Source organism: Leopardus geoffroyi, chromosome B1, assembly GCF_018350155.1.
Source record: "Leopardus geoffroyi isolate Oge1 chromosome B1, O.geoffroyi_Oge1_pat1.0, whole genome shotgun sequence".
In the NCBI taxonomy this organism is placed as follows: Eukaryota; Metazoa; Chordata; class Mammalia; order Carnivora; family Felidae; genus Leopardus; species Leopardus geoffroyi.
This window is the reverse complement of record NC_059327.1, coordinates 126,989,681-127,015,526: the sequence shown is the minus strand read 5'-3', so window position 1 is coordinate 127,015,526 and position 25,846 is coordinate 126,989,681. Positions and strand designations below refer to the sequence as shown.

Sequence of the window (25,846 nt, the reverse complement as noted above, 5' to 3'; positions counted from 1 at the left end):
GGGGTTCCCTGGTGTGTAACTGTATTCTTTTCCTTGCTGCTCTTAAAATTCTCTTATTATTGCTACTTTTTGTCATTTTAATTACTATATGTCTTGGTGTGGGTCTCTGAGTTGATTTTGTTGGGGGATCGTTCTGCCTCTTAGGTCTGGTTTTGTTTCTATCCCCAGATTCAGGAAGTTTTTGGCTATTATTACTTCAAATACATTTTCTGCCCCTTTTCTTTCTCTTCTCCTTTTTTTTAAAAATTTATTTACCTATTTTGAGAGGGAGAAAGCGCACATGTGAGTGGGGGAGGAGCAGAGAGAGAGAGAGAGAGACAGAGAGACAGAGACAGAGAGTCCCAAGCAGGCTCCGCACTGTTAGTGTAGACCCCAATGAAAGGCTCAAGCTCACAAACCGTGAGATCATGACCTGAGCTGAAATCAAAAGTCAGACACTTAACTGACTGAACCACCCAGGCATCCCTCTTATCCTCTTGAGATCCTTATAACATGGATGTTATAATGCCCTGGTGTCATGGACTTCCCTTAGGTTATTCTCTCTTCTCTCTCTCTCTCTCTCTCTCTCTCTCACCTGTTCAGCCTGATTGCTTTCTATTACTCTGTCCTCCAGGTCATTGATCTATTCTTCTGCTTCCCCTAGTCTACTACTTATTCTATCTAGTGTTATATTTATTTTCATTTATTGAGTTCTACATCTCTGATTGATTCTTTTTCATGTTTTCTATCTCTTTGTTAGAGGTCTTGTTGTCCTTCCACTCTTGTTTCAAATCCAGTGAGTATCTTTATGATCATTACTTTAAATTCTCTACCAGGAATATTACTTATCTCTGTTTCACTTAGGTCTCTTGCTGTGATTTTGCCCCATTCATTTATTTGTGACATATTCCTCTGTCTCTGCATTTTGTCTAACTCTCTCTGCCTGCATCTGTGTGTTAGGAAAGTCAGCGATATCTCTTACTCTTGAAAGTAGTAGACTGGGGCGCCTGGGTGGCGCAGTCGGTTAAGCGTCCGACTTCAGCCAGGTCACGATCTCGCGGTCCGTGAGTTCGAGCCCCGCGTCGGGCTCTGGGCTGATGGCTCAGAGCCTGGAGCCTGTCTCCGATTCTGTGTCTCCCTCTCTCTGTGCCCCTCCCCCGTTCATGCTCTGTCTCTCTCTGTCCCAAAAATAAATAAACGTTGAAAAAAAAAAAAATTTAAAAAAAAAAAAAAAGAAAGTAGTAGACTTATGAAGAAGAGGTCCAATAGTTCCTTGCAGTGCAGTGTCCTCTTGTCACTAGAATCTGGGGCTTCAGGGATTGCCTGCTATGTGTGTTCTTGCACCCTGTTGTTGTGTCTTGGCCACTTTTTTCATGAGTCCTGTCATCTGCAGTAGGTTTCTTTGGCCTGTTGTGGGCTGTATTTGGTTCCTGTGGTGTTAATGGACCAGTCTGGGGCTGACTTGGGCTTGAGTTAAGTTAGACCAGGTATTTGCCAGACATGCAATACCACCAAACTACAGGGCACTTCCCTGTATTGTCTCTGGAGAAGGTTTCACTGGTGGGTGGAGCCTACAGTCAGACCAGCTGTCTGCCCTACCCCCTGCTGGGGCACAGTGAGACTGGTATGTTTGGTTATCTTTCCTTCTACTTGAGACAAGAATCACTTTGAAGTGGTGCCAGCTTCTTTCAGGGCTGTTTGCATACTGCCAGACTTGTGGCACCATTTTGGATGGGATCCAGCCAAGGGTGTACTGGATGGGGGCATTGGAGGGGACAGAACTGCAAAGTGCTCAGGGGCAGGACATTCAGCATTAGTAAGGTTTGCATGCCTGTTCTCAGCAAGAGGGTACCAGCAGCCATGGGGCTGGTTTGAAAGTGGGGAGGGGATTGGGTGGGTTGCACAGTATAAGCAAGTTAGGTAGTGTTAGCATCTTTTTGGTTCCCACAGGTGAATGTGTGTTTACGCTGGAGCATGGAGAAGGGAAATGGTACCTTCCAGCTCCTTTGTTCCTGGACAAGTCTCCCATTAATCTCTGTCCCCCCAGCACATCTTCTGAGATTAGCAAACAAATCTCCCTCTGGTATTCCCCAAGCATTTTTCAAACTCTTGCTTCTATTTGGTATCTCTGTATCTCTGCTTTTAATTGTGCTGTCCCTACAAGGGCAGAGACTCAGTTTTCTCTTGCCCTCCTTGCTCTCCCAGAGCCAAGCCTGATGATTTTTAAACTTCTAGGTTTTAAGTCTCACTGGTTGTTTGAACTCACAAAATTTGGCCCCTTTGTTTTTCAAAGCCAAGTGTTATAGGGATTCATCTTCCCCATGTGGGCTCCCTGATGTGAGGGTTTCTCTTTCCTCTCAACACCCCCAGTGTACCTCCCTCCAGCAGACAGTCCCATTGTCTGTTTAGCTCCTGACTATGTCTCTGCCTTCCTATCCTCTTCAGTGTGGTCTCTTCTCTACATTTAGTTGTGGAGTTTGTTCTGCCAGTCTTTTGGTCATTTTCTGGGTTATTTAAACTTATGAGAGTGTTATCTAGTTGTATCTATAGGACAGGGGAGTTTAGTGTCTTCCTACTCTGCCAACTCCCCTGGATGGACTAATCTGGGTTGTTTAAACAACAATTCTGGAGGCTAGACATCAAAGATCAAGGTGTCATCAAGGTTAGTTTCTTCTGCAGGCATCTCTTCTTGGCTTGTATACATCCATTCTGTCTTCACATGGTCTTTCCTCTCAGTGAATCTGTGTGCTCATCTCCACTTCTTATAAGGACAAGGGTTGTATTAGATAAGGTCCATCGATGTGACCTCATTTTATATTAATTACTTCTTTAAAGGCCATATCTCCAAACACAGTCACATTCTGAGATATTGGGGGTTAGGATGTCAACATATGAATTTTGGGAAGACAAAATTCAACATGTAACAACTTAGTATTGCGTTATATCAAGAGGCACACCATGTCAAGCTCACCATATCTCTCCATTGTAAGGATACAGATTTTGCTTTCTAATTAGTAAATCATCTCTGGGATGAAAACTTGAATATCTTGTGATTATCCTGTTCCTTGTCATCCTTTCACCCATTCATTGTACCATCATCAATTAATGATTCTTCTCTAAATTATTATTTTAAGGATGCACAGTGGTGGTTTTCCAATTTCATCATTTCTCTGAATTTATTAGCTGTCATTCTTTTTTAAAGATAGACCATTAGTGATATTGCACTCCAATTCAATGTTTATATAACACCAGAGTCTATAACTGCTTAAAAACTTTTAATCCTTTCCTCTGCCCTGAAGATTAAAAACAGACTCCCTTACATGGCCTTTATAGGACTTCAGCCTCTTCTATCCTTGTCATCATTTTACCTCATTTACGGGTTTACTTCTAATCCTCCTTCAGGACTCAGCTGTCATTTTCTCCTTGGCTTCCTCTACTAAAATCCTAAGAACTCTTCTAGAATTCTATACTTCCACTATCATAGCATAATTTGTACTATTTTGTAATTTATGGTTAGTTGTCTTCCTGACAGACATTAAGCCCTCTGAGGACAGGAATCATATCAGACTTTTCATTCTTATATTTCCCATCATCTCTCATTGTCCCTGGCACAGGCTAGGCACACAATAATGATTAATTAAATAAATTAATAGGAGTTATGTACTATTATAAATCTATGTACTCTATAATTTACTACTGATTTATTGAATTTACAAGTGTAATTTAATTTTTTTTTAATTTTTTAAAGTTTTATTTATTTAAGCAATCTCTATACCTAATGTGGGGCTCAAACTCATGACCCTGAGATCAAGAGTCGTATGCTCTTTTGACTGAGCCAGCCAGGCATCCCACGGTAATTTTAATTAAAAGTGATTTTTTCACATAATTTGCTTACTAGGAGACTAACTCTTAAATAAGGTGAATTTTACTTTAAAAATCATAAATCAGAGCACGTGGGTAGCTCAGTTGGTTGAGTACCCAACTCTTGATTTTGGTTCAGGTCATGATCACAGGGCCATGGGATTGAGCCCCATGTCGGGCTCCATGCTGAGCATGGAGAATGCTTAAGTTTCTCTCCCTCTCTCCTTTTACCCTTCTCTCCCACTGTGCTCTCTCTCTCTCTCAAAAAAAAAAAAAAAAAAAATCATAGGTGTGCCTGGGTGGCTCAGGTGGTTAAGCAGCCAACTCTTGGTTTTGGCTCAGGTCATGATCTCACAGTTTGTGAGTTTGAGGCCCACATCAGGTTCTGCACTGAGCATACAGAGCCTGCTTAGGATTCTCTCCCTCTCCCTCTTTCTCTGCACCTCCCACATCTCTCTCTTTCAAAATAAATAAATAAATTTTTAAAAATCATAAATATTTACTTGCTATTAACTATATGTCAGGCCTTACCCTAAGCATGAATTGTTTCAAATTTAATGCACAGAAACCCTTTAGTGCAAGTACTATTTTCCCTATTGTACAGATGAGGAAATTTAAAGAATATCCCACCACTAATCAACAGAAGAGATGGGATCAGGTGTCTTTAATTTCATAATGACCTTGTAATTTTGAAATTGCTTTCTTATGAAGAATTCATTTTACTCATTACAGACAACTATAAATATATCATCCATGACTATTTCTTGAAATCCATGTCTTTGGTTCAGTAATGTTTGTACTTTCAAGAGTATAGACATGTATAATGCAAAGCATTTATAATATTATCAAATAACTCAGTAGGAATAGTCCACAGATATATTGCACAAATATTGCACATATATTGCACAATGATGTAAAACGTTAAAATGAAATTTATCCTGAAAATTGTGTTTCAACTAACTAAGGTAGATCTGGCAGTAAGAAGAATTGTGAATTATACTTAATGTTTGTAGAATTTGAAATGGCTGAAGGAAAGGAATAACTTTTTTGGGAAAATCTTTGTAAAGACCATTTCTTTTTTTTTTTTTTAATATTTATTTACTTTTCAGAGAGAGAGAGAGAGAAAGAGAGAGAGAACACAAGTTGGGGGGAGGGCAGGGACAGAGAGAGACACAGAATCTAAAGCAAGCTCCAGGCTTTGACCTGTCAGAGTTGTGTCCAAACTCACAAACTGTGAGATCATAACCTGAGCTGAAGTCAGACACATACCCAACTGAGCCACCCAGGCACCCCATGTAAAAATCATTTCAAGAAAAAAAAATACATATATATACATATATATATATATGTATATACGTGTGTGTGTGTATATATATATATATATATATATATATATATGAGACTGATTACAATGATACAATTTGAGTTAAATATATTGTGAAAAATGATAGTTGCAGAATGGGAGATATAAAAGGTTTATTTCAAGGCAAGCATTATTACCGCAAAAAAAATGAGATGCCACAAGTACAGATGTGGTAAAGTTTGGGATAGATGTGTGAACTGAATGACTCAAAGTATCAAATACCATCCTGACATTGTGGGTGTAGACAATGACAAAATGATGACCCCACAGTGTCATGAGGAAAATGAATTGCAAGAACACAGGGAGAAAAAAGTAAAGTCTTGTGTGTTTGTGTGAACTCAAATTTCTAGTTGAAAGTGCCCTAACAATTATAAGACATACTTAACTAGAAAAATAAAAAGAGAAAAAGAAATTAGGATGAAAAAAATCAAATAAGGAAGAGATACAACATGAAGTTTTCTCTTTAATGGGCAGTTATTGAAAATCAAGCATTATGTGTTTTATATAGAATTTAAATCCCATCTTTTTCCAGAAAATTTATTATGCTAGTCATCAACATATAGCAGGTAATTATCAAAAGGTGAAACATACTCAATACTTTTAATCTCCTAAATTGGTTTATAAGGATTTCAACATAATAAACGCCATATATGAAAAACCCGCAGTTACTATCACCCTCAGTGGGGAAAAACAGAGCTTTTCCTCTATGGTCAGGAACAAGACAGGGATGTACACTCTCACCACTGTTGTTTAACATAATACTGGAAGTCCTAACCACAGCAATCAGACAACACAAAGAAATAAAAGGTGTCCAAATTAGAAGGAGCAAAACTTTTACTATTTGCAGATGACATGATACTCTATATAGAAAATGTGAGGGACTACACACACACACAGACACACACACACACACACACACACACACACAAACCTACTAGAAGTGATAAATGAATTCAGTGAAGTCATGAGATTCAAAATCAGCATACAGAAATCTGCTGCATTTCTATATACCAATAATTAAGCAGAAGAAAGAGAAATTAAGGAATCAATCCTACTTACAATTACACCAATTGTAAGATACCCACAAATAAACCAAAAAAGAGTAAAAGACCTGTGCTCTGAAAACTATAAAACACTGATGAAAGAAACTGAAGATGACACAAATGAATGGAAAAAACATTTCATGCTCACGGACTAAGAAAACAAATATTGTTAAAATGTCTATACTACCCAAAGCAGTCTACACATTTAGTGCAATCCCTATCAAGATACCACCAGTATTTTTCACAGAGCCAGAACAAACAATCCTAAAATTTATATGAAACCACAAAAGACCCCAAATAGGGGCATCTGGGTTGGTTGGGCATCCAACTTCAGCTCAGGTCATGATCTTGCAGCCCGTGAGTTTAGCCCAGTATCTGGCTCTGTGCTGACAGCTCAGAGCCTGGAGCCTGCTTCAGATTCTGTGTCTCCCTCTCTCTCTGCTCCTCCCCCATTCATGCTCTGCCTCTCTCTGTCTCTCAAAAATGAATAAATGTTAAAAAGCAATTAAAAAAAAAAAGACCCTGAATAGCCAAAGCAATCTTGAAAAAGAAAAGCAAAGCTGGAAGCACCACAATTCTGGACTTCAACTTATATTACAAAGTTGTAGTGATCAACACAGTACAGGTACTAGTACAAAAATAGACACAGAGATCAATGGAACAGAATAGAACACCCAGAAATCAACCCACAACTATATGGTCAATTAATCTTTGACAAAGCAGGAAAGGATATCCAATGGGAAACAGTCAGTCTCTTCAACAAATGGTGTTGGGAAAACTGGACAGCAACATGCCAGAGAATGAAACTGGACCACATTCTTACCCTATACACAAAAATAAATTCAAAATAGATTAAAAACCTAATTGGAGGCATGAAATCATTAAAATCCTAGAAGAGAACACAAACAGTTACCTCTTTGACACTGGCCATCACAACTTCCTTCTAGATATGTCTCCTGAGGCAAGGGAAACAAAAGCAAAATTAACTATTGGAACTTCAAAAAAAACTTCTGCCCAGCAAAGGAAACAATCAACAAAACTAAAAGGCAACCTATAGAATGGGAGAAGATATTTGCAAATGACATATCTGATAAAGAGTTTGCATCCACAATATATAAAGAACCTATAAAATTCAACACTCAAAAAATGAATTGTCAAAAATGGGCAAAAGACATGAACAGAAATTTTGCCAAAGAAGACATCCATACGGCTAACAGATGCATGAAAAAAAAATGCTCAACATCATTCATCATCAGGGATATGCAAATCAAAACCATGAGATATCATGTCATACCTGTCAGGATGGCTAAAATTTTAAAAATGCAAGAAACAACAAGTGTTGGCCAGGATGTGGAAAAAAAGAAACCCTCTTACACTGTTGGCGGGATTGCAAACTGGCACAGCCACTCTGGAAAACAGTATGGAGGTTCCTCAAAAAGTTAAAAATAGAACTATCCTATGATCCAGCAATTTCACTACTAGGTATTTGCCCAAAGAATGCAAAAATACTGATTTGAAGGGACACATGAATGCCTACGTTTGTACAGCGTTATTACAATAGCTAAATTATGGAAACAGCTCAACTATGCATTGACTAATGAATGGATAAATAAAAGGTGGTATACATATAAAACAGAATATTACTCAGCCATAAAAAGAAGAATGAAATCTTGCCATCTGTGATGACATGGACAAACTAGAAGGTATTATGCTAAGTGAAGTATGTCAGTCAGAGAAAGACAAATACCATATGATTTCATTCATATGTAAAATTTAAAAACAAAACAAGTGAGCAAAGGGGACAAAAAGAGAGAGACAAACCAAGAAACAGACTCTTAATTATAGAGAATAAACTGATGGTTACCAGAGGGGAGGTGGGTGGCAGGATGGGTTAAATAGGTAATGGGGATTAGGGTGTGCAATTGTTGTGATGAACACGGAGTATTGTATGGAAGCGTTGAATCACTATATTGTAAACCTGAAACTAATATTACACAGTATGTTAACTAACTGGAATTTAAATAGAACTTTTTTTAAAAGGCACATATAGGGATAGAATCATCATTAATTCCACCAGTTATGAGGATTCAGGACCTGTGTGTCATAATTTATCAATGTGAAAAAAAAAATTTCTCACTATGAAGAGCACAGAGCACTAGAGGGTACATGACCCTCCTGAAATTATGTACAATCCATAACATGCATATGCAGGTTTTTCTAAAGCATTCCATGGCTTCTTAAAAATAAGATTCTCAAAAGAGGTTCATGACCATCCCCTCTACCTCACCAAATTATGAATTATTATTTTGAGAAAAGAAGTATTTACTTACAAACTGGTAATATTTGTCTTAGTTTCTTGTTACCAAAGAAGAAAGATCTACTTAGTTTTATGACTTGGTATCTTGTATTTTCCATTTCATATTTATGTGTGGACGTAAGATTAGTTTATACAAGTTTCCATTACCAACTAGGTGTGGTTTACATTTTAAGATATCAAGTTAAGAAGGGATCCAGGTTTGCAAACCCTATTTTTAATCTCTGTTGCTGTTTATTATTTTGTTTTGCTTCTTATTCAATTCAAATTTGGAAGGATTTCTCTTTCCTTGAATTGCTTCATGGTTTTATTTTGGTAAATATAAAGCAAAAAGAAATAAAAATAAAATGTTGACAATCTTTCCTCCTATTTAATGAAGAAATTTGAGGCTTCTATAAAACATTTTCACTGAGCCTATTTCAAAGCTAACAAGCAATTAACAAGATTTTAGCAGCTATATTAGTCTGGAGCCTATGGAGAAACAGAACTGGTACAATATATGTAAGTATACAGAAAGAGATTTATTATAGGGATTGGTTTATTCACTTTTAGAAGCTGAGAAGTCCTGCTCCGAGCTAGAGGTCCAGGAAAGCTGGTGCTCTACTTCAAAAGCCCAAGACCCAAGTCTGAAAGCCTGAAAACAGGCTCAAAGGCAAGAGAAGATGGATGTCCCAGGTCAAGCAGAAGGAGTGAATTTGCCCTTCTTCTACTTTTCTTTCTATTCAGGCCCTTCAAGAATTATGTAATATCTACCGATATCGGATGAAGGCAATCTTCTTTACTCAGTCTACCAATTCAAATGCTAAACTCTTCCAAAACACTCTCAGAGACACACTCAAAAATGTTTACCAGCTCTCTGGGCATCCCTTAGCCCAGTCAAATTGATACATAAAATTAAGCATCACAGCAGCCTTACATAAATATTTATTTTAACTTAAAAGGTCAATTAGGGGTGCCTGGTGGCTCAGTTGGTTAAGCATCCGACTTTGGCTCAGGTCATGATCTTGCAGTTCTTGAGTTTGAGCCCCACATGGGGCTCTGTGCTGACAGCTCAGAACTTGGAGCCTGCTTTGGATTCTGTGTCTCCCTCTCTCTCTGCCCCTCCCCCACTCACAACTTTTTCTCTCTCAAAAATAAACATTAAAAAATTTTTAATTAAAAAAAAATAATAATACCCATTTTACTGTATCTTATGATTTTATAGGTTAGGAATTTGGGCCAGGCTTGCTGAGTGATCAAATTTTACCATTTCTTTCTCATTTACTAGTTGGAATACTTTTATAAAGAAACACTCTCTCTCATCTATTATTTAATTACCCAGCAGAACCCTTCTGAGTAAAGGCAATATAAAAACTTGATTCTTTTCCTATACTTGTCAATTTTCATAACAATGAATTATCTTTTCCTTTCATTCTCCAAAGATAACCAGTTTAAAAAGAAAATCAAAAAGAACTGATGGATTTAAACATATTTGATGGCTTTCAAATAAATTCTTTAGGAGTACTCATGAGAACAACACCCACAGAGTGCCTGCACGATGTTAATAGTTTATCTGTGCCTATATATGTATGTGTATACATATATATATATATATATATATATATATATATATATATATATACACACATTTGTAGGCTCTGCGCTTGGAAGAACCCAATGTGCAGAGCCTGATGCAGGGCTCAATCACAAACTGTGAGATCATGACCTGAGCCAAAACCAGGAGTCAGACATTAAATTGAATGAGCCACCCAGGCACCCCTGTGCCTTTATATTTTAAAAGCACTTTTTGCCCAATATAAAATCTTTGGATCACATTTTATTTCTTTGAGCTTCCTAGATACAATGTTCCATTTTCTTTCAGCATAAAGACTTGTTGTTAAAACTGTGACGGTAATATAATTTTCTTTCCCTTATAGGTCACTTGCTTATTTTTGTCTAAATGTTTAAGGAATTAAAAAAAAATATTTTTAAGTCTAAATTTTATTAGAATATGTCTTGCTATTTGCCATCTGGGTTGATATTCACAGGTATTTATGTGCTCTTCCAATATATGGTTTCAAATCTTTTTAATTTTCGGGAAATACTTTTGGAATTACAACTTTTAGTTATTTCTTCCACATCTTTGTTTTAGTTTTCTTCTGTAGTGATTCCTATTATAATTATGTTGGATCTTCTTTGCTTATTTTCAATATTTATTATTTTCTCTTGAAATCTATTTACCTCTCTTTTATTTTTTATTTTTTTCCCTTTCACCTGCTATTTCTCTTTAGGCATTATGTGTCACATCTAGTTTAGTCTTCATTTAAAAAAAAAATACACACACACACACACACACATATATATATATATATATATATTACTTTCCTTCCCTTCTTGAGTTACATTACCTCTTTCCTGAGTTTTTTGTTTGTTTGTTTGTTTTAACTCTGGTTTAAAGGGTGCCTGGGTGGCTCAATTGGTAGAGCATGTAACTCTTGATCTCAGAGTTGTGAGTTCAAACCCTACAGTGGGTGCAGAGCTTACATAAAAAAAGTAAAAAAAAAAAAAATTAGTAAGAAACACCTCGGGTTTATGTCATTCTTCCATGACATGTAACATTTTGAAGATACTCAGCTTATTTTAACATTTCTTTGTGGTTATCTGTATGCTTAAGGCATTTTATATAGTTATTAATATCATTCATTCACTCAACACATATTTATTGAACAAGTACTATGTGCAGACAGGCATTGTAGCCTGAACTTGAACCATACTAGCCAATCAAGATTAATGAGTTATGCAATTCAAATTTTGTGGTTGTTATGCAACAAAATGTTGACAAATATACCCTACTTACAATTATTAAGTCCTAACCGTGTTTAGTCTCAACAGAATACTTTTATACCATAAATTCTGCTTTCTTGAAATTCTCATTTTTGACCCTGTCAGCTGGATTTATGTCTTTAGGAACAGCTTAAGGAAGATATATTTTCAAGGAATTAAAAGTTTGAATTTTTTTTTTATCCATCAATGAACAGCATATAGATAATCTAAACAATTACTGAGCCACAATATTTTCCCTCCCCATCTTTGTAGTTGTGTCATCATTAATTTCTGGCATTTAGTTTATTGACCAAGTTCTGACTTTTTTTTGCCCTTTGTACACTGTCTTTTCTGGAAAAAAAGGGGGGGGTGGGGGAGGCACCTGGGTGGCTCAATCAGTTGAGCATCTGAGTCTTGGTTTCAGCTCAGGTCGTAATTAATCAAAGTTTGCTTCTCAGTACTCTGATCCTATGTTTATTATTTCTTTAAATTTCATTGATTTCACTTCTTTGTCTTTTCCCTCTTCATTCTAGGGAGAAAGGTGGTTTTCAAATTTTCTTCCATATCAATAATTAAATGTTGATAGTCACTTTTTACAAAATGTGTTAAGTTTATTGAGTTACAACTTATAAACAATAAGATTAAGCCTTAAAAAATTTTTTTAATGTGTATTTACTTTTGAGAGAGAGACAGACAGAATGTGGGGGGCGGGGGTGCAGAGAGGGAGACATAGAATCCAAAGCAGTCTCCAGGCTTTAGCCATCAGCACAGAGCCCGACATAGGGCTTGAACCTACAAACTGTGAGATCATGACCTAAGCTGAAGTTGGATGCTTAACCGACTGAGCCACCCAGGTACCCCAAGATTAAGTTTTTTTAAGTATATAGTTGAGTAAGATTTGACAAATATATTTAGTTACCACTATAATCAGCCCACTCTGGGAAAGAGTAGAGTGAGACAAGCAGGGCACCGAGGACTGAATTTTGGAGAATGACCATATTAAGGGTCATAAGGAAGAAAAGTCAGAGGACTGGTTTTTAGCCCCAATTACTGCTATAATTTTAGAAGATTTTAGGTTCATATAGCAATCCTTCCAGTCTTTTGCCTCCTGTTATGGGCTGAATTATACCCCCTCCAAATTTATATGTTGAAGTCCTAGTTCCCATTATCTCAGAATGTGACTACACTTGGACATAGGGTTGTTAGAAATGTAATTAAGTTAAAATGTGGTCATTTAATTAAATTATGAAAATTAGTCACAAGCACAGAGGGGAGACCATTTAAAGACACAGGGGAAAGATGCCCAAAGAAAGAGGGATAAAGCAGAAGAAGCCAATCCTGCCAACATCTTGATATCAGACTTCCAGACTTCAGAGCTTTTGAGGAAAAAAAAAAAATTCTGTTGTAGAGGCCATCCAGTCTGTGTTATTTGTTATATATTCCCTTAACCTTTTAATCCACAATCAAGCAAAATCCCTATCATGGAAAATTCCAAGTCTCCCAGGTCAATGAATGCTATAGAACAATCCCACCCTTAGAACTGGGCAAGAGTGGGGGGCCTGGGTGGCTCAGTCAGTTAAGCATCCAACTTCAGCTCAAGTCACGATCTCATAGTTCATAGATAGAGCCCAGCATCAGGCTCTGTGCTGACAGCTCAGACCCTGAAGCCTGCTTCAGATTCTGTCTGCCTCTCTCTCTGCCCCTCCTCCACTCACATTCTCTCAAAAATAAATAAATGTTAAAAAATTAAAAAAAAAAAAAAAAAGAATTGGGCAAGAGGGGTCCCTCTACTGGACCTACTGCTTTACAGAACTCAATTCTGGCTCTTTTCCTGCTATGCCCAACCCCAAAGAGCAAGGAATCAGTGGGACCAAAACCCACGCCTTCAATTTTAGAGAATGCTTTTGAGTAGGTGGTCCCTGAGGTCTCTGCTTACACAGCTCCAAGAAGGCTAGCAGTGACTTTTACCCAGGTCTTTCCTGCTGAGGGCCAACAGATACTTCCAGTATCTATATTCTTAGATCCAACATGAAGCAAAAAGGCTTCTAGGCCCAAAAGGTGATGAAGCAGTAGGACAGGAATAGGTTTGCCAAAGAAAATACAAGATATCTTGTTAAATTTGAATTTCAAACAAACAACAAATAAGTTTTTAGAACAAGCAAGTTCCAAATATTTAATGGGGCATACTTTTACTAAAAAGTATTGTTTATCTAAAATTCAAATTTAACAAAAAAGCCTTTATTTTTTTAAACAAATATGGCAACACTAGATGGAGTTATAGCTGGGCATTTGAGCTGGGTGTCCATATGCATGAGCACCAGGCTCCTAATGGTATCAAAATGAATGGGAGGACATGATACAGGGAAGGCAGGATATATATGCCAACCAATTCTTGAATCATCCACACGCTGTCCAAAACAGAAATTCTAAATTCAATCTGGCTTTCCAGGTTATTTTCAAAATAGGGCAATAGGATGTATTTTATTTTTACATTTTGTTAACTGTATTTATGTTTAAATATTTAGACATATGATGTGTGGGTCTCAATTTTCACTCTTTCTCCAGTTGTACAAATGTCAAGGGGTGCTGTAGAAAATTGCCTTAAGAAATCAACAGAATCATCAATCACATATATAGGATTAGGAAACTAAGGGTTAGAGAAGTGATATATTATTTGCCTAAAGTCATTCAGCTAGTGGAATCCATTTTCAATGTTAGATCTATCTGAATATAAAGCAAATATTCTTTTTTAAAATTACATGTACTGAATGGTGACTATGGTTAATAATACTTTATTGCATATTTGGAAGTTGCTGAGAGTAGATCTTACAGCAAATATTCCTTACCACCAAAAATCATTGACTATGTATAAGTTGTTATATCCCTTGATCACATCAGTTACCATGCATGCACTAAGTTGGTGCACTTCATGGCATATCAAAAATAGGTATAATGAAATCTTAATTGTTCAGGCTTTGATTCTGAATTTTATGGGTCAAGACAGTTGATTTTATAAGTGTGCCTGCATTTGATAAACCTGTGGGTTCATGTTATAATTATACAATTCAAAACACTGATTTATAAAGTAGAATGCCAATTTAGGATTACAATGGCCAGTGTATTTGGCAGAATGTTTTGTAGTAATTTCTCTCTAAGGGAAATGCCAAACAGAGGATCAAATTAAAACACAGGAAACTGCCTGTTTAGCCAAATGCTAGAACAAAAAGAGTAAATATTCTAAAGGTAATATTTCGGTCAACATACATGAACGGTCATATTCCACTCTAAGAACAATCCAGCGAACAGTGGGGAGGCAGTTCATATGCTCTGAAGTTCAACATACCCGGCTTTTTACTTCTTATTATTTAACGTCTGCAGGCCTCAGTTTCCTTTTTTTGTATTAAAAAAAAAAAAAAAATGCTTCATGTAAGGGTTGATTATTCACGTAAAATATCTAGCACGGTATCAACATGATACTATGTATAAATTATACAACACATTATACATAATATATAAAATACTATATTATTATTATTATGTTACTTATTGGCATTGCGCAATTTATTACTGTTTCATTTAATAACTCTCTAGCTAACCTGGAGAAAGAGGCCATAAACGAGCTCACAAGCGTAGAGGCGGGTACGAATTACCATGGCAACAGCGCGCGCCTAGACATCTTCCGCTCGCGCGTCGCTGGGGAAGAAAAAAAAGCCTAAGCTGCGTGTTGCGTCATCACCGCGCGCTCCTTTGGTCTCTCCGTGCTGTTTTGGAAGGTCCCGGCCCGGCTACCGTCGCCCCACGCCAGGAATTATTTTTTCTTTCAACCTTTGTTACATCGCATCGAGCCTGCAAGACTGTAAGTACTAAAGAAAGAAAGAGGGCGATTGGGTGATCATTAAAAGAGATGCCGCAGCACACTCTCCACCTCTGAACCCTCCCTGTGTTTTCTTGATCCTATCAGCTTCCTCTCAGCTGGGATCGCGCCGCGTCAACTTCCGGGCGGGTGCCCGCCAGCACGGCCTCCGCCGCTCCCCTTCTTTGGCCCCTTTGTGTCCCCGCAGTATCGAGGCGCGGGCCCTGGCACGTCCTTTCTCGAGGCAGGGAGCACCGTAGTGCAGGGAGCCTCTCACTGTGGGCGGGGGCGCGGCCCGCAGGGGGGTTAGAGTGGGGAACGTGCCTGCGCGTGCTGGGGTAAGAGGAGGTTGCACGAGGGTCAGCGTGTGGTTTGAGGAAGGCGGGGCGGGGAGGGGGGTGAAGAAGGGGAGTAGAGACAGAAATGGAAAATTTTAAAAAGATATCCCTGTTCACCTTCTGATCATTGTGGCCTAACAATGAGGCGCAGCCATAATAGTCATCCTGTGCCACTGGCATGTTTGTGTGCTCTTAATTGCCTTGGGAATGAACTGCTAAGGCTTTGTATATTTTATATTGTTTTCATGGCCTCTTTTTCTCTTTTTATTTTTTTCCTGCAGATAGTTCATTTAAAGCTCTTAATTCCACAGGGTGGTGGTGGTTTCTGCCAATATGAATCTTTTCAACTTGGACCGTTTTCGCTTTGAGAAAAGGAGTAAGATTGAGGAAGTGCCCGAAGCAACCCCCCAACCCTCCCAGCCTGGCCCTTCTTCACCAATTTCTCTTAGTGCTGAAGAGGAGAATGCTGAAGGGGAGGTTAGCAGGGCAGGCACACCTGATTCAGATATAACTGAAAAAACAGGTGAGTTACAATGTTGCAAATTGATGTAGCATCAAGAGGTATTTAGAAGATGAAAAGCAGAAGAGATTCTAATATTTATTCTTGATGTTGTATGTACTGATACATTGTTCTCCACCTTGCGCTTTTAAATACGGCTTTGGGGCTGCCATAGGCACCATTGTACCATCAACTGAGCATCCATAGCTTCCTCAGTTTTATATGAGTTCTTGGAATGTGGCCCAGTGATGGAAGTTGATATCTGAATTTAGGTCATCCTTAGGTCAGAATAGTTGCTGCTGGAAGAGAAACTAGGTGATTCAGTCCTATGATGTAGACTGAGTCTGCTATTTGGCCAGGCGTTTATATTAATTCCGGTATTTTCCAAAAAATAATTGCTCACTTAGTATGAACCAGACTTTACTCAAGGTGCGTGAAGACCACCTCTGAACAAATGAAGAGCAGATCTCATTCAGATTTTGCCACCACTGGACTTCTGGAGATTCCCCAGGGTGCAAATGAATAGTTGGTATTGTTCAAGGTGAATGAACCATTTTTAACTTCTTAAGCTGGTTGTCACAGACAATAACACGATTTGAGAGGAAGCCAAAAATTAGCATTTCCATTTTAATCTATGTTCTTTGAACAATTAACATTTAGAATATATTTGAACTCTTCTTACGTTTTAGGCATAATACTGAGTACTACGCAGTCTCATTTAATTTGCACAGCAGTCCTGCAAGATTTTATCCACATTTTGTTGAAATGAGACCCAGAGAAGTTAAGTTGTTAGGAAGTTGATAGCACTGGAACTCAAATCCAAGCAATCTAATTACTGAGCATAAACTTTTAATTGTTTGCATTATGCAGTTTCTTTTGAAGGGTGAAAGGAATATTAGAAGTTTTATTTTAATGTTTATTTTAGTAATTCCTTTTTTAATGCAAAATTCAGTATTTCCCTAGCAGCTTTTATGTTGATGTGGCCCTGACAAGATTGGTAATACGTATGTTGTAATGTTGGTATCTTATTTTGTTTGCTAGTCTTCTGTTTAACAGTGATGGCAGACTCCCTACAAGTTATCATTTGAATCACACCTCAGAATACTTGGGTATAATTGGAACATGGTGGAATGATTTGGTAGGTTGAATTATGTGGTAATGAGGAGTCACATTTTGAAAAGCTTCGTTTGTATGAAAGGTTCTGAACTTGTCCAAATTCTGTGGGGGAACCACGGAAGCCCAGGCGTGATGTCCTTGTGTCCATTCTTTCAATAGATATCTACTCTGCATAACATGCTCTAGTTAATATGTGAACACCCAGGTACTTTAATATTTTAACAACACATTTATTAGTCTGTTTCCTATGTAGTTAGAGAGGGCTGGGAAGGCCAATGTGTAGGCATGGGATTTTGACTCCTTAGAAGTCTCGGCTGCTTCGTTTTAGTTAAATTAGACATTGGACAAATTACTTACAATTTGAGATTAGCAATTTTTTCATCTATAGAATAAAAATCACTTTGTAAACTGGAGCTCAGTGGAATGTTTTATCAATATTAATGTGAAATTCTTAATTGTCTCTTCCAATCAGAAGATGCTGGTCTACTTTTTTTTTCTGTTTAAGGAGATTTTATTCGCCTTTATTGGGATTTTTTTTCCCTTATGTGTACACTTTTCCTACAAACTGAGATTGCCTTTACAAATCACATGGGTAGTCTTCATGACATTGGGAAATATAAAAATTAAGTTTGTTCTGAGAATGGTAACAAAAGATGACTGTAGGTGGTACTGTGAATTTGGAAGAATCTTAAAAACAAAGGTTAGGTTTCAATTTTACATTGTAGTTATTAGGGGTCCATTAAAGCCCTCTCAGATAGAAGGGTCAAATGATGAAAGAAAGTTGTTTTGTCAAGAAAAATCAGTCTAGCAGTCATGAGTACTGTACATTTTTTGAAGGGAGAGAATTCATTTAGGAAGCTCTTTTAACCTAAACTTGATTATGATAGAAAGGGAGAAGGAAGAGATACGAAATATTTCAAAGAAAGAAAGGGCAAAGTTTTACAACCAAATCTGGAGGAGGAATGAGATTAAACAATAATTTTAGTTTAGGTTATTGAAAAAAATGGTAGTTTTGTACATCAGAATAGGTATAAGGGACCCATCCTCAGCCATTGGGCATGCCTTTAAAAATTCAAATAATAATTAAATGTCCTGCCCCCAATCTAGCATGTTGGACAAGACCTGAGGCAACTTAGCATAGGGTGGGGAATGCTGACCGAGTGTTGGAGTTTGGGCCCCAGTAGAGGACAAGGTACCGAAGTTCGTTTAGAATCCTAACTAGATAATGGAGATTAGGGACTCATTGGTTGGGATGTGGATTTTGACCTTACTTCATCACCATATGATAACTTCTTATTCTTCCATTGTGTGATAAATGCTATATTTGCTTATTTACAATGGAGCGTTAGGGTCTAAATCAGGTCTAAATCATCTAATTTTTTAAAAAATTTTTAATTCTACTTATTTTTTAATTTACATCCGAATTAGTTAGCATATAGTGAGTGCAACAATGATTTCAGGAGTAGTTAGTAGTGCCCCTTACCCATTTAGCCCATCCCCCTCCTGTAACCTTCTGTTTGTTCTCCATATTTATGAGTCTCTTATGTTTTGTCCCCCTCCCTGTCTTTTATATTATTTTTTATTTCCCTTCCGTTATGTTCATCTGTTTTGTCTCTTTGAGTCTTCATATGAGTGAGGTCATACGATATTTGTCTTTCTCTGACTAATTTCACTTAGCATAATACCCTCCATTTCCATCCACGTAGTTGGAAATGGCAGGATTTCATTCTTTTTGATTGCTGAGTAATACTCCATTATGTATGTATGTATGCATGTATACACACACACACACACGCCACATCTTCTTTATCCATTCATCCATCGATGGACGTTTGGGCTCTTTCCATTCTTTGGCTATTGTTGATAGTGCTGCTATAAACATTGGGGTGAATGTGCCTCTTCAAAACAGCATACCCGTATCCCTTGGATAAGTACCTAGTAGTGCAATTGGTGGGTCATAGGGTAGTTCTACTTTTAGTTTTTTGAGGACCCTTTATACCGTTTTCCAGAGTGGCTGTACCAGCTTGCATTCCCATAAATCATCTAATTTCATAAATAGGATGGGAATTGTAAAAATTACCTGTAATGACTCTTTCAGCTAACTCTTAATTTTACCAATCTTAAGATCTTATTTCCTACCACTGAGTTACTGTGTCACAGCCACACCTTTTTTATTTTTTTATTTTATTTATTTTTTTAATGTTTATTCTTGAGACAATGCGAGAGAGAGTGCAAGCAGCGGAGGGGCAGACAGGGAGACACAGAATCTGAAGCAGGCTCCAGGCTCTGAGCTGTCAGCCCAGAGCCCGATGTAGGGCTCGAACTCACGAACCGTGAGATCATGAGATCATGAGATCATGACCCGAGCCCAAGTCAGATGCTTAACCGACTGAGCCACTCAGGCACCCCCAGCCATACTTTTTAAAAATATGGCAGGCACAGCGCAATCTTTCCTTCTTTCCATTTGCTCTTTCTTCTGCCTCCAAGACCCTTCCTGCTGATATTTGCGTATAACTTTGGGCTTAGTGATATATTTACTGCCTTTAGAAGGCCTTCCCCATCACAGTCTTTGAAGTAGCAACTCCAACCCCCCCCCCCCAGCTGTATCTACTGTATTTTTCTATATAGTATTTATTACTGCCTAACGTGGACTATATATTTGTGTCTCCCTTATTAGAAGATAGCCATGCGAGCAGAGAGTTTGTCTATTTACTTGTTCACCATTGTTCAGAGCAATGACTGCTGTATAGTAGGCTCTTAATAAATATGTGTTGAAGGAAGTAGTATTGAATAAGTGGGGTGATACTAGTAATTGTACAAATATTTGAAAATATCCTTCCTCCTGTTTATAATCTTGAAACAGTCCCATAGCTGTCAGGCATTCTTCAGCCATGGTCACTTGAAACTGCTTTTGATACAGGACAGGTTCCCTTGATCCAATCCAGCTTTTGGATATGAGATGACATACACTTAACTTGTGGGCACCTCTCCCTCCCAGGTTTATTTTGCTTTTATTGTATCCAGAGTTATTAATGATTATTGCTTACACATTATTTCTCTCTTTTTCTTTGACCTTTTTGAGACCACAGTGAGTTTCAAGGGAATAAAATGATGGCAGATAAGAGAGGAAAGAGCTTATATTTTATGCATAAAGAATAAAAATATGAGCAAAGCTTGATCCTCAAGGAGCACGAGGAGAAAAGGACATGTATACATACATAGTTAAAATGGTATAACGTAATAACTCACAGGGGAAGATGTTAAATAGTGTCGGATTGCAATGCAATTCAAAAATGCTCATCTATTCTTCCTGGGCAGGATCAGGAAGAGTCACAGATTACTTTGGACACTAAACAATGAATCAGGGCTTATTTGGTGAACAAGAGGTGAAAATATATATTGCTTTGAAGTGTGGTATGTCTATGGGAATAGGAAGGTTATGTTATCTGTGGAAGAGGAGGTTTAGGGCTGTATGGATGAAGCTGAAAAGATAGAAATGTAAACTGCTAAGTTGTGAGGGACCTTTTTATGCTGTGCCAGGAAGGATGGACTTTTTTTGGTATACACTATAGAGCATTTTAGTATGAGAAGACCATTGATAAAGCTGTTGAATTAATTGAAGTCTAAATATGGGAAAATGATAGTAGGACAGAGGAGGCATTTTAGGGAAATTTTATATTTCAGTATTTGATGGTATTTGGTGATCAAGTAAATGTGGAGAGTTTAGGGGCACCTGGGTGGCTCAGTCAGTTAAGCGTCAGATTCTTGATAATGGTTAAGGTCATGATCTTATGGTCCATGAGTTTGAGTCCCACGTTGGGCTCTGCACTGATAGTGCAGAGCCTGCTTGGGATTCTCTCTCTGTCTTAAATAAATAAACATTAAAAATTGTTTAAATAAATGTGGAGAGTTTAAAGATAACTCAGATATTTCTTGCTTAAACAGCTGGGTGATTGGCACAGTCTACTGAATTAGTGTATTTAGGAGAAAGATACTAAAACATGTTGAGTTTCAGTTCTCCTATTTTATTTTTTTTAATGTTTATTTATTTTTGAGAGAGAGACAGGTGTGAGTGGGGGAGGAGTACAGAGAGAGGGAGACAGAGAATCCAAAGCAGGCTTCAGGCTCCAAGCTGTCAGCAGAGAGCCTGATGCGGGGCCCGAACCCACGAACCGCGAGATCATGACCTGAGCTGAAGTTGGACGCCTGACTGACTGAGACACCCAGGCGCCCCTCAGCTCTCCTATTTTAGAAGCGAGATCTAGTAGAGAGTTGAACATTAGAGTTTGTAGCTCAGGGATGGTTGGAACCTGAGAAATCAACTTTGGGGGTCATCATTATAGTATTTAAAAAATGTCCCCAAGCACAGTGTATAGTAAAAAATATTTAATGATGGACAGATGAAGGGAAACCAGTGGAGGTATAAAGGATAACTAGAGTAGTCATAGAAAATGATAGTACCTTGAAAGCTAAAGAAAGGTGAGTTTCCAGTTTTGTGTATAGTGAACAGTATCAAATACTGTAGAAAAGTCAAATTGGATGGGAACTGATAGAGACCACTTTCCTTGGAAATTAAACGTTGCGGTTAACCTTTTACAGACCTTTAACCCTTTGAGTAGAAAGGTAAGGAAGTGAAGATTAGTCTTTCAAGAAGGGAGAGAAACAACTTGACAGGAAGGCAGTGTCAAAAGATGTTTCAGGATTGTTGGACTGAGATACTTGTTGGCCAAGGGGAAGAAGCTAGTGGAGAGGGAAAGGATGAAGGGACGGGAGGTATCTGAAGACAGGCATCTAGGGATAGGAACAGGAGCACAGCTAGACTGTTTAATGTCACACAGAAATAGAGACACATTTTATCTGGGGAGAAAAAGTGATAAAGTAAAAATAAATGGGTTAATCAATTATTTTGAGGTTGGAATGGAGGAACGTTTTAGTATAAGCTTGATTAATTTCTTAGTGAAATAGATTCAGTGTCCTAAAATAATTGCCATTTCACTGTGGTTGTCATGTTGAAAGTAACTTTTTAATAGAAAAATTTAAAATTATTCCCGTTAATTAGAAAGATTTCCAGAGAGCACTGCTGTGTCATACAGGTTGTATGACCTTGGGTAAGACATCAGCATTAAAAACATTTTTTTTAAGTTTTTTTTTTTTTTTAATGTTTATTTATTTATTTTGAGAGAGAAAGAGCAAGTGAGCAGGGGAGGGCCAGAGAGAGAGAGAGAGAGAGAGAGAGAATCCCAAGCAGGCTCTGCGCTGTCAGCACAGAGCCCGACACAGGGCTCCATCTCACAAATGGTGAGATCATGACCTGAATCAAAGCCAAGAGTCAGATGCTTAACTGGCTGAGCCACCCAGGCGCTGCAAGACATCAGCATTTTTTTTTTTTTTTTAACGTTTATTTATTTTTGGGACAGAGAGAGACAGAGCATGAACGGGGGAGGGGCAGAGAGAGAGGGAGACACAGAATCGGAAACAGGCTCCAGGCTCTGAGCCATCAGCCCAGAGCCCGACGCGGGGCTCGAACTCACGGACCGTGAGATCGTGACCTGGCTGAAGTCGGACGCTTAACCGACTGCGCCACCCAGGTGCCCCAGCATTTTTTAACTTCACTTCCTTTACTTAGAAGTTCTCTGAAGTCTCTGCAAATGGTAAAACAGGTATGATCCTTTGAATAATGGAGCTGAGTGTATCATTTTAGCATCATGATTTTGTAACCAGGTGATACTAAGGTTTTTAGGTGTGTGTCACCAAAATGTGAATCATCTCTATATCTTTGGATAGTCGCTCTGCTTTCTTAATGTGTGCAAGTGTTGAAAAGCAATACTTTGTAGAAGGCTTAGTGCTGAATTGTTCTGATAGAAGAAAGTACAATGAGTACTCATACTTAAGTAAAAATCTTAAGTACATTTTAAGTGTATGCTTTCATCTGTCTTTCCTTTCTCTACCATTTTATTCTATGCTTAGCTATTGTTTCCTTCAAAATAAAGTATATTTTAAAAAAGATGCAATATTGTGTAACAAGAAGCTTCTATAATCCGTTAGTTTTGGTGTTTATTCTTTCACATTTTTTTCTGCCTGTATATATTCCAGGTTTTTGTTTTTACTATATGTATAGTGTATACTATATGCTATACCTTAATTTTTTTTAATGACTACAGAATGTCTTATATAGATGTATTGTAGTTCATGTAGTTTCCTATTAATGGACATTGGTTGGTTGGGTTTTTTCTTTATTTGTGTGTGTGTGTGTGTGTGTGTGTGTGTGTGTGATCAAAAGAATGTTATAGTGACCATCCTTTTACACAGATATTTTAGCTTGTGTATAATCTGTAGAAAAATTTTTGGAAATGGAATTGTCAGATTAGAGTGAATATTAGTAATGTTTTAGTAATCACCAAGGTACCCTACAAAGCTTTACCAGTTTGCACCAGACTAGTTTGGTTTTTAGAGGTCTATTTTTTCATACTAAGCCAAAATATTGCACACCTTTTTAGTGTTTAATAGGCAATGAAATTGCTTTATTTTTATTCTTAAGGTTAAGTATGTTTTCATTAATATATTAGCCATTTGGACTTTTTCTGTGTTCCTTTTTCTCTTTTTCTGATAAACAATTTAAAATCTTTTGTTCTTTTGATTCCTTGTTTGTTGTTTGCCATAGAGAAATTTTACATTTTCATGTGGTCAATTTGTTCATTTCTTTGATGGCATCTAGAGCATAAGTCCTGATCAGACAGGCATTCCTTTATTGTAATAATATATTACTATATATATATACATGTATAATGTATACAGCACAGCTGTGTTTTTATTTTTAATTGTACTAAAATAAACATAAAATTTACCATTTTTGCTATTAAGAATACATATTGCGGGAGTGTTAGGTATGTTCACATTATTGTCCAATTAAACTTCAGAATTCTTCATCTTGCAGAAATGAAACTTTTTCCCATTAAACTCTTCCCTCCCATTAAACACTTCCCTCCTATCCCCAGCTTGTGGCAGCCACCCTTGTACTTTCTGTCTCTGAATTTGACTTCTCTAGATACCTTATAAAAGTGGAATTATACAGGATTTGTCTTTTTGTGAGTGGCTGATTTCCTTTTGCATAATGTCTTTAAGGTTCACCTATGTTGTAGCATGTATCAGAATTTCCTTTTCAAGGCTGAAAAATACCCTATTGTGTGTGTATACTACATTTTGTTTATCCATTTGTGGATGGACACTTGGGTTGCTTTTACCTTTAGGTTATTGTGACTAATGCTTCTGTGAAATGGGTGTGTAACTATCTCTTAGGGACTCTGCTTTCAGTTCTTTAGGGTATATACCCAGAAATGGAATTGATAGATCATATAAGAAGCCATCACATGTTTTCCAATAATGCTTGCACCATTTTACTTTTCTGTCAGCAGTTCACAAGGGTTCTAGTCTCTCCACATCCTTGCTAGTAGTTATTTCTTTCTTGTGTTGTTTTGTTTTGATAGCCAAACTAATGAATTTGAATCAGGTTCTGCGTTGATAGCCAAACTGCTGAGTTGGGTTTTGTGTTGATTTTTATTTTAATCTTAAATCTCATCTGGAATTAATTTTGTTATCAGGACCAAAGAATGGGTGATACTGTTTTCTCCTTTGCTCATTATTTGTCATTTACTAGTTTGTTGTCCCAGAACAGCTTAGTGATAAACCTTTCTTCTTATATATGAAACATCATTATAGTCTAAATTCCCATGTATATTTGTATCTTAACAGGCCATTAATCAATTTCTCTAATTCTATATTTGTTTACAACATTATCTTAATTCTGTGGTTTTAAGGTATGTATACGGTAGGTCATAGATTTTGAAGTGTTTTTTTTTTTGTTTTGTTTTTTCTTCTTCTTTGACCTGAAAGTCCAAAGAAGTGGTTTCTGTGGCTTTTTTTCTTTTTTAAATTTCTAAGTAGGTGAAATTTTGCTTCAGTATTTTTATTAACATTTATTTCTAATTTTATTATTTTATGACCAGAGCATATGGTCTACAGTATTTCTACTTTAGCTAATTTACTGAAATTTTCTTTGGGGCCTAATTTGCCATTACTTTCTATAAAAGTTGTAAGATTTCTTGACAAGATGACATAATCTAAGTGATAGACTTAATTATGTGCCAAATAATAGATGAATTTTATTTATATAATTTTTTTCAAACTGTGGAACACAAACATTGTGTCATAAAGTCAGTTTCTTGGATCCTGACTAATTACATACAACTGTTTTTTAATGGAGTGGAATAAATAGAAGATTATCAAAGTATCATTTAATGGAAAGCCTCTGAAACTTTTATTTCAGTTATATGTACTTAAAAATGGGGCACTTGGGTGGCTCAGTTGGTTAAGCATCTGACTTCAACTCAGGTCATGATCTCACGGTTTTTGGGTTAGAGCCCCATGTCAGGCTCTGTGCTGACAGCTCAGAGCCTGGAGCCTGCTTCGGATTCTGTGTATCACTCTCTCTCTGCCCCTCCCCAACTTGTGCTCTGTCTCTCTCTCCTCTCTCTCTCCTCTCTCTCTCGCTCTCTCTCAAAAATAAACATTAAAAAAAAAGAAAAACTTTTCAAATGTCTCTCTTACAGTGGGTCCCAATCAAAAGTGTTTGAAAAGCACTAATCTATGTCTTAATTATTTTTGTGCTATTAAGAGCTTAG

General features: G+C 37.4%; 1 protein-coding gene and 1 long non-coding RNA gene across 4 annotated transcripts in view; one reads left to right on the top strand and one right to left on the bottom strand.

The window, feature by feature from the left end:
- Nucleotides 1–15,217, bottom strand: part of LOC123595279 — a 194,736-nt gene extending 179,519 nt beyond the window's left edge. For all 3 annotated transcript variants that reach the window (XR_006711106.1, XR_006711105.1, XR_006711110.1), the window contains exons 1-2: nucleotides 14,959–15,217; nucleotides 7,160–7,202 (exon numbers count right to left, since the gene is read on the bottom strand). This is a non-coding gene — a long non-coding RNA (uncharacterized LOC123595279). The remainder of the gene's footprint in view (nucleotides 1–7,159; nucleotides 7,203–14,958) is intronic.
- Nucleotides 15,218–15,342: 125 nt separating this feature from the next.
- SMARCAD1 (SWI/SNF-related, matrix-associated actin-dependent regulator of chromatin, subfamily a, containing DEAD/H box 1) overlaps nucleotides 15,343–25,846 on the top strand; it is a 79,227-nt gene continuing 68,723 nt past the window's right edge. The window contains 2 exon segments of the mRNA XM_045472722.1: nucleotides 15,343–15,553; nucleotides 15,865–16,076. Of these exon segments, the coding sequence (XP_045328678.1) occupies nucleotides 15,887–16,076 (190 nt within the window). The 5' untranslated portion in view covers nucleotides 15,343–15,553; nucleotides 15,865–15,886.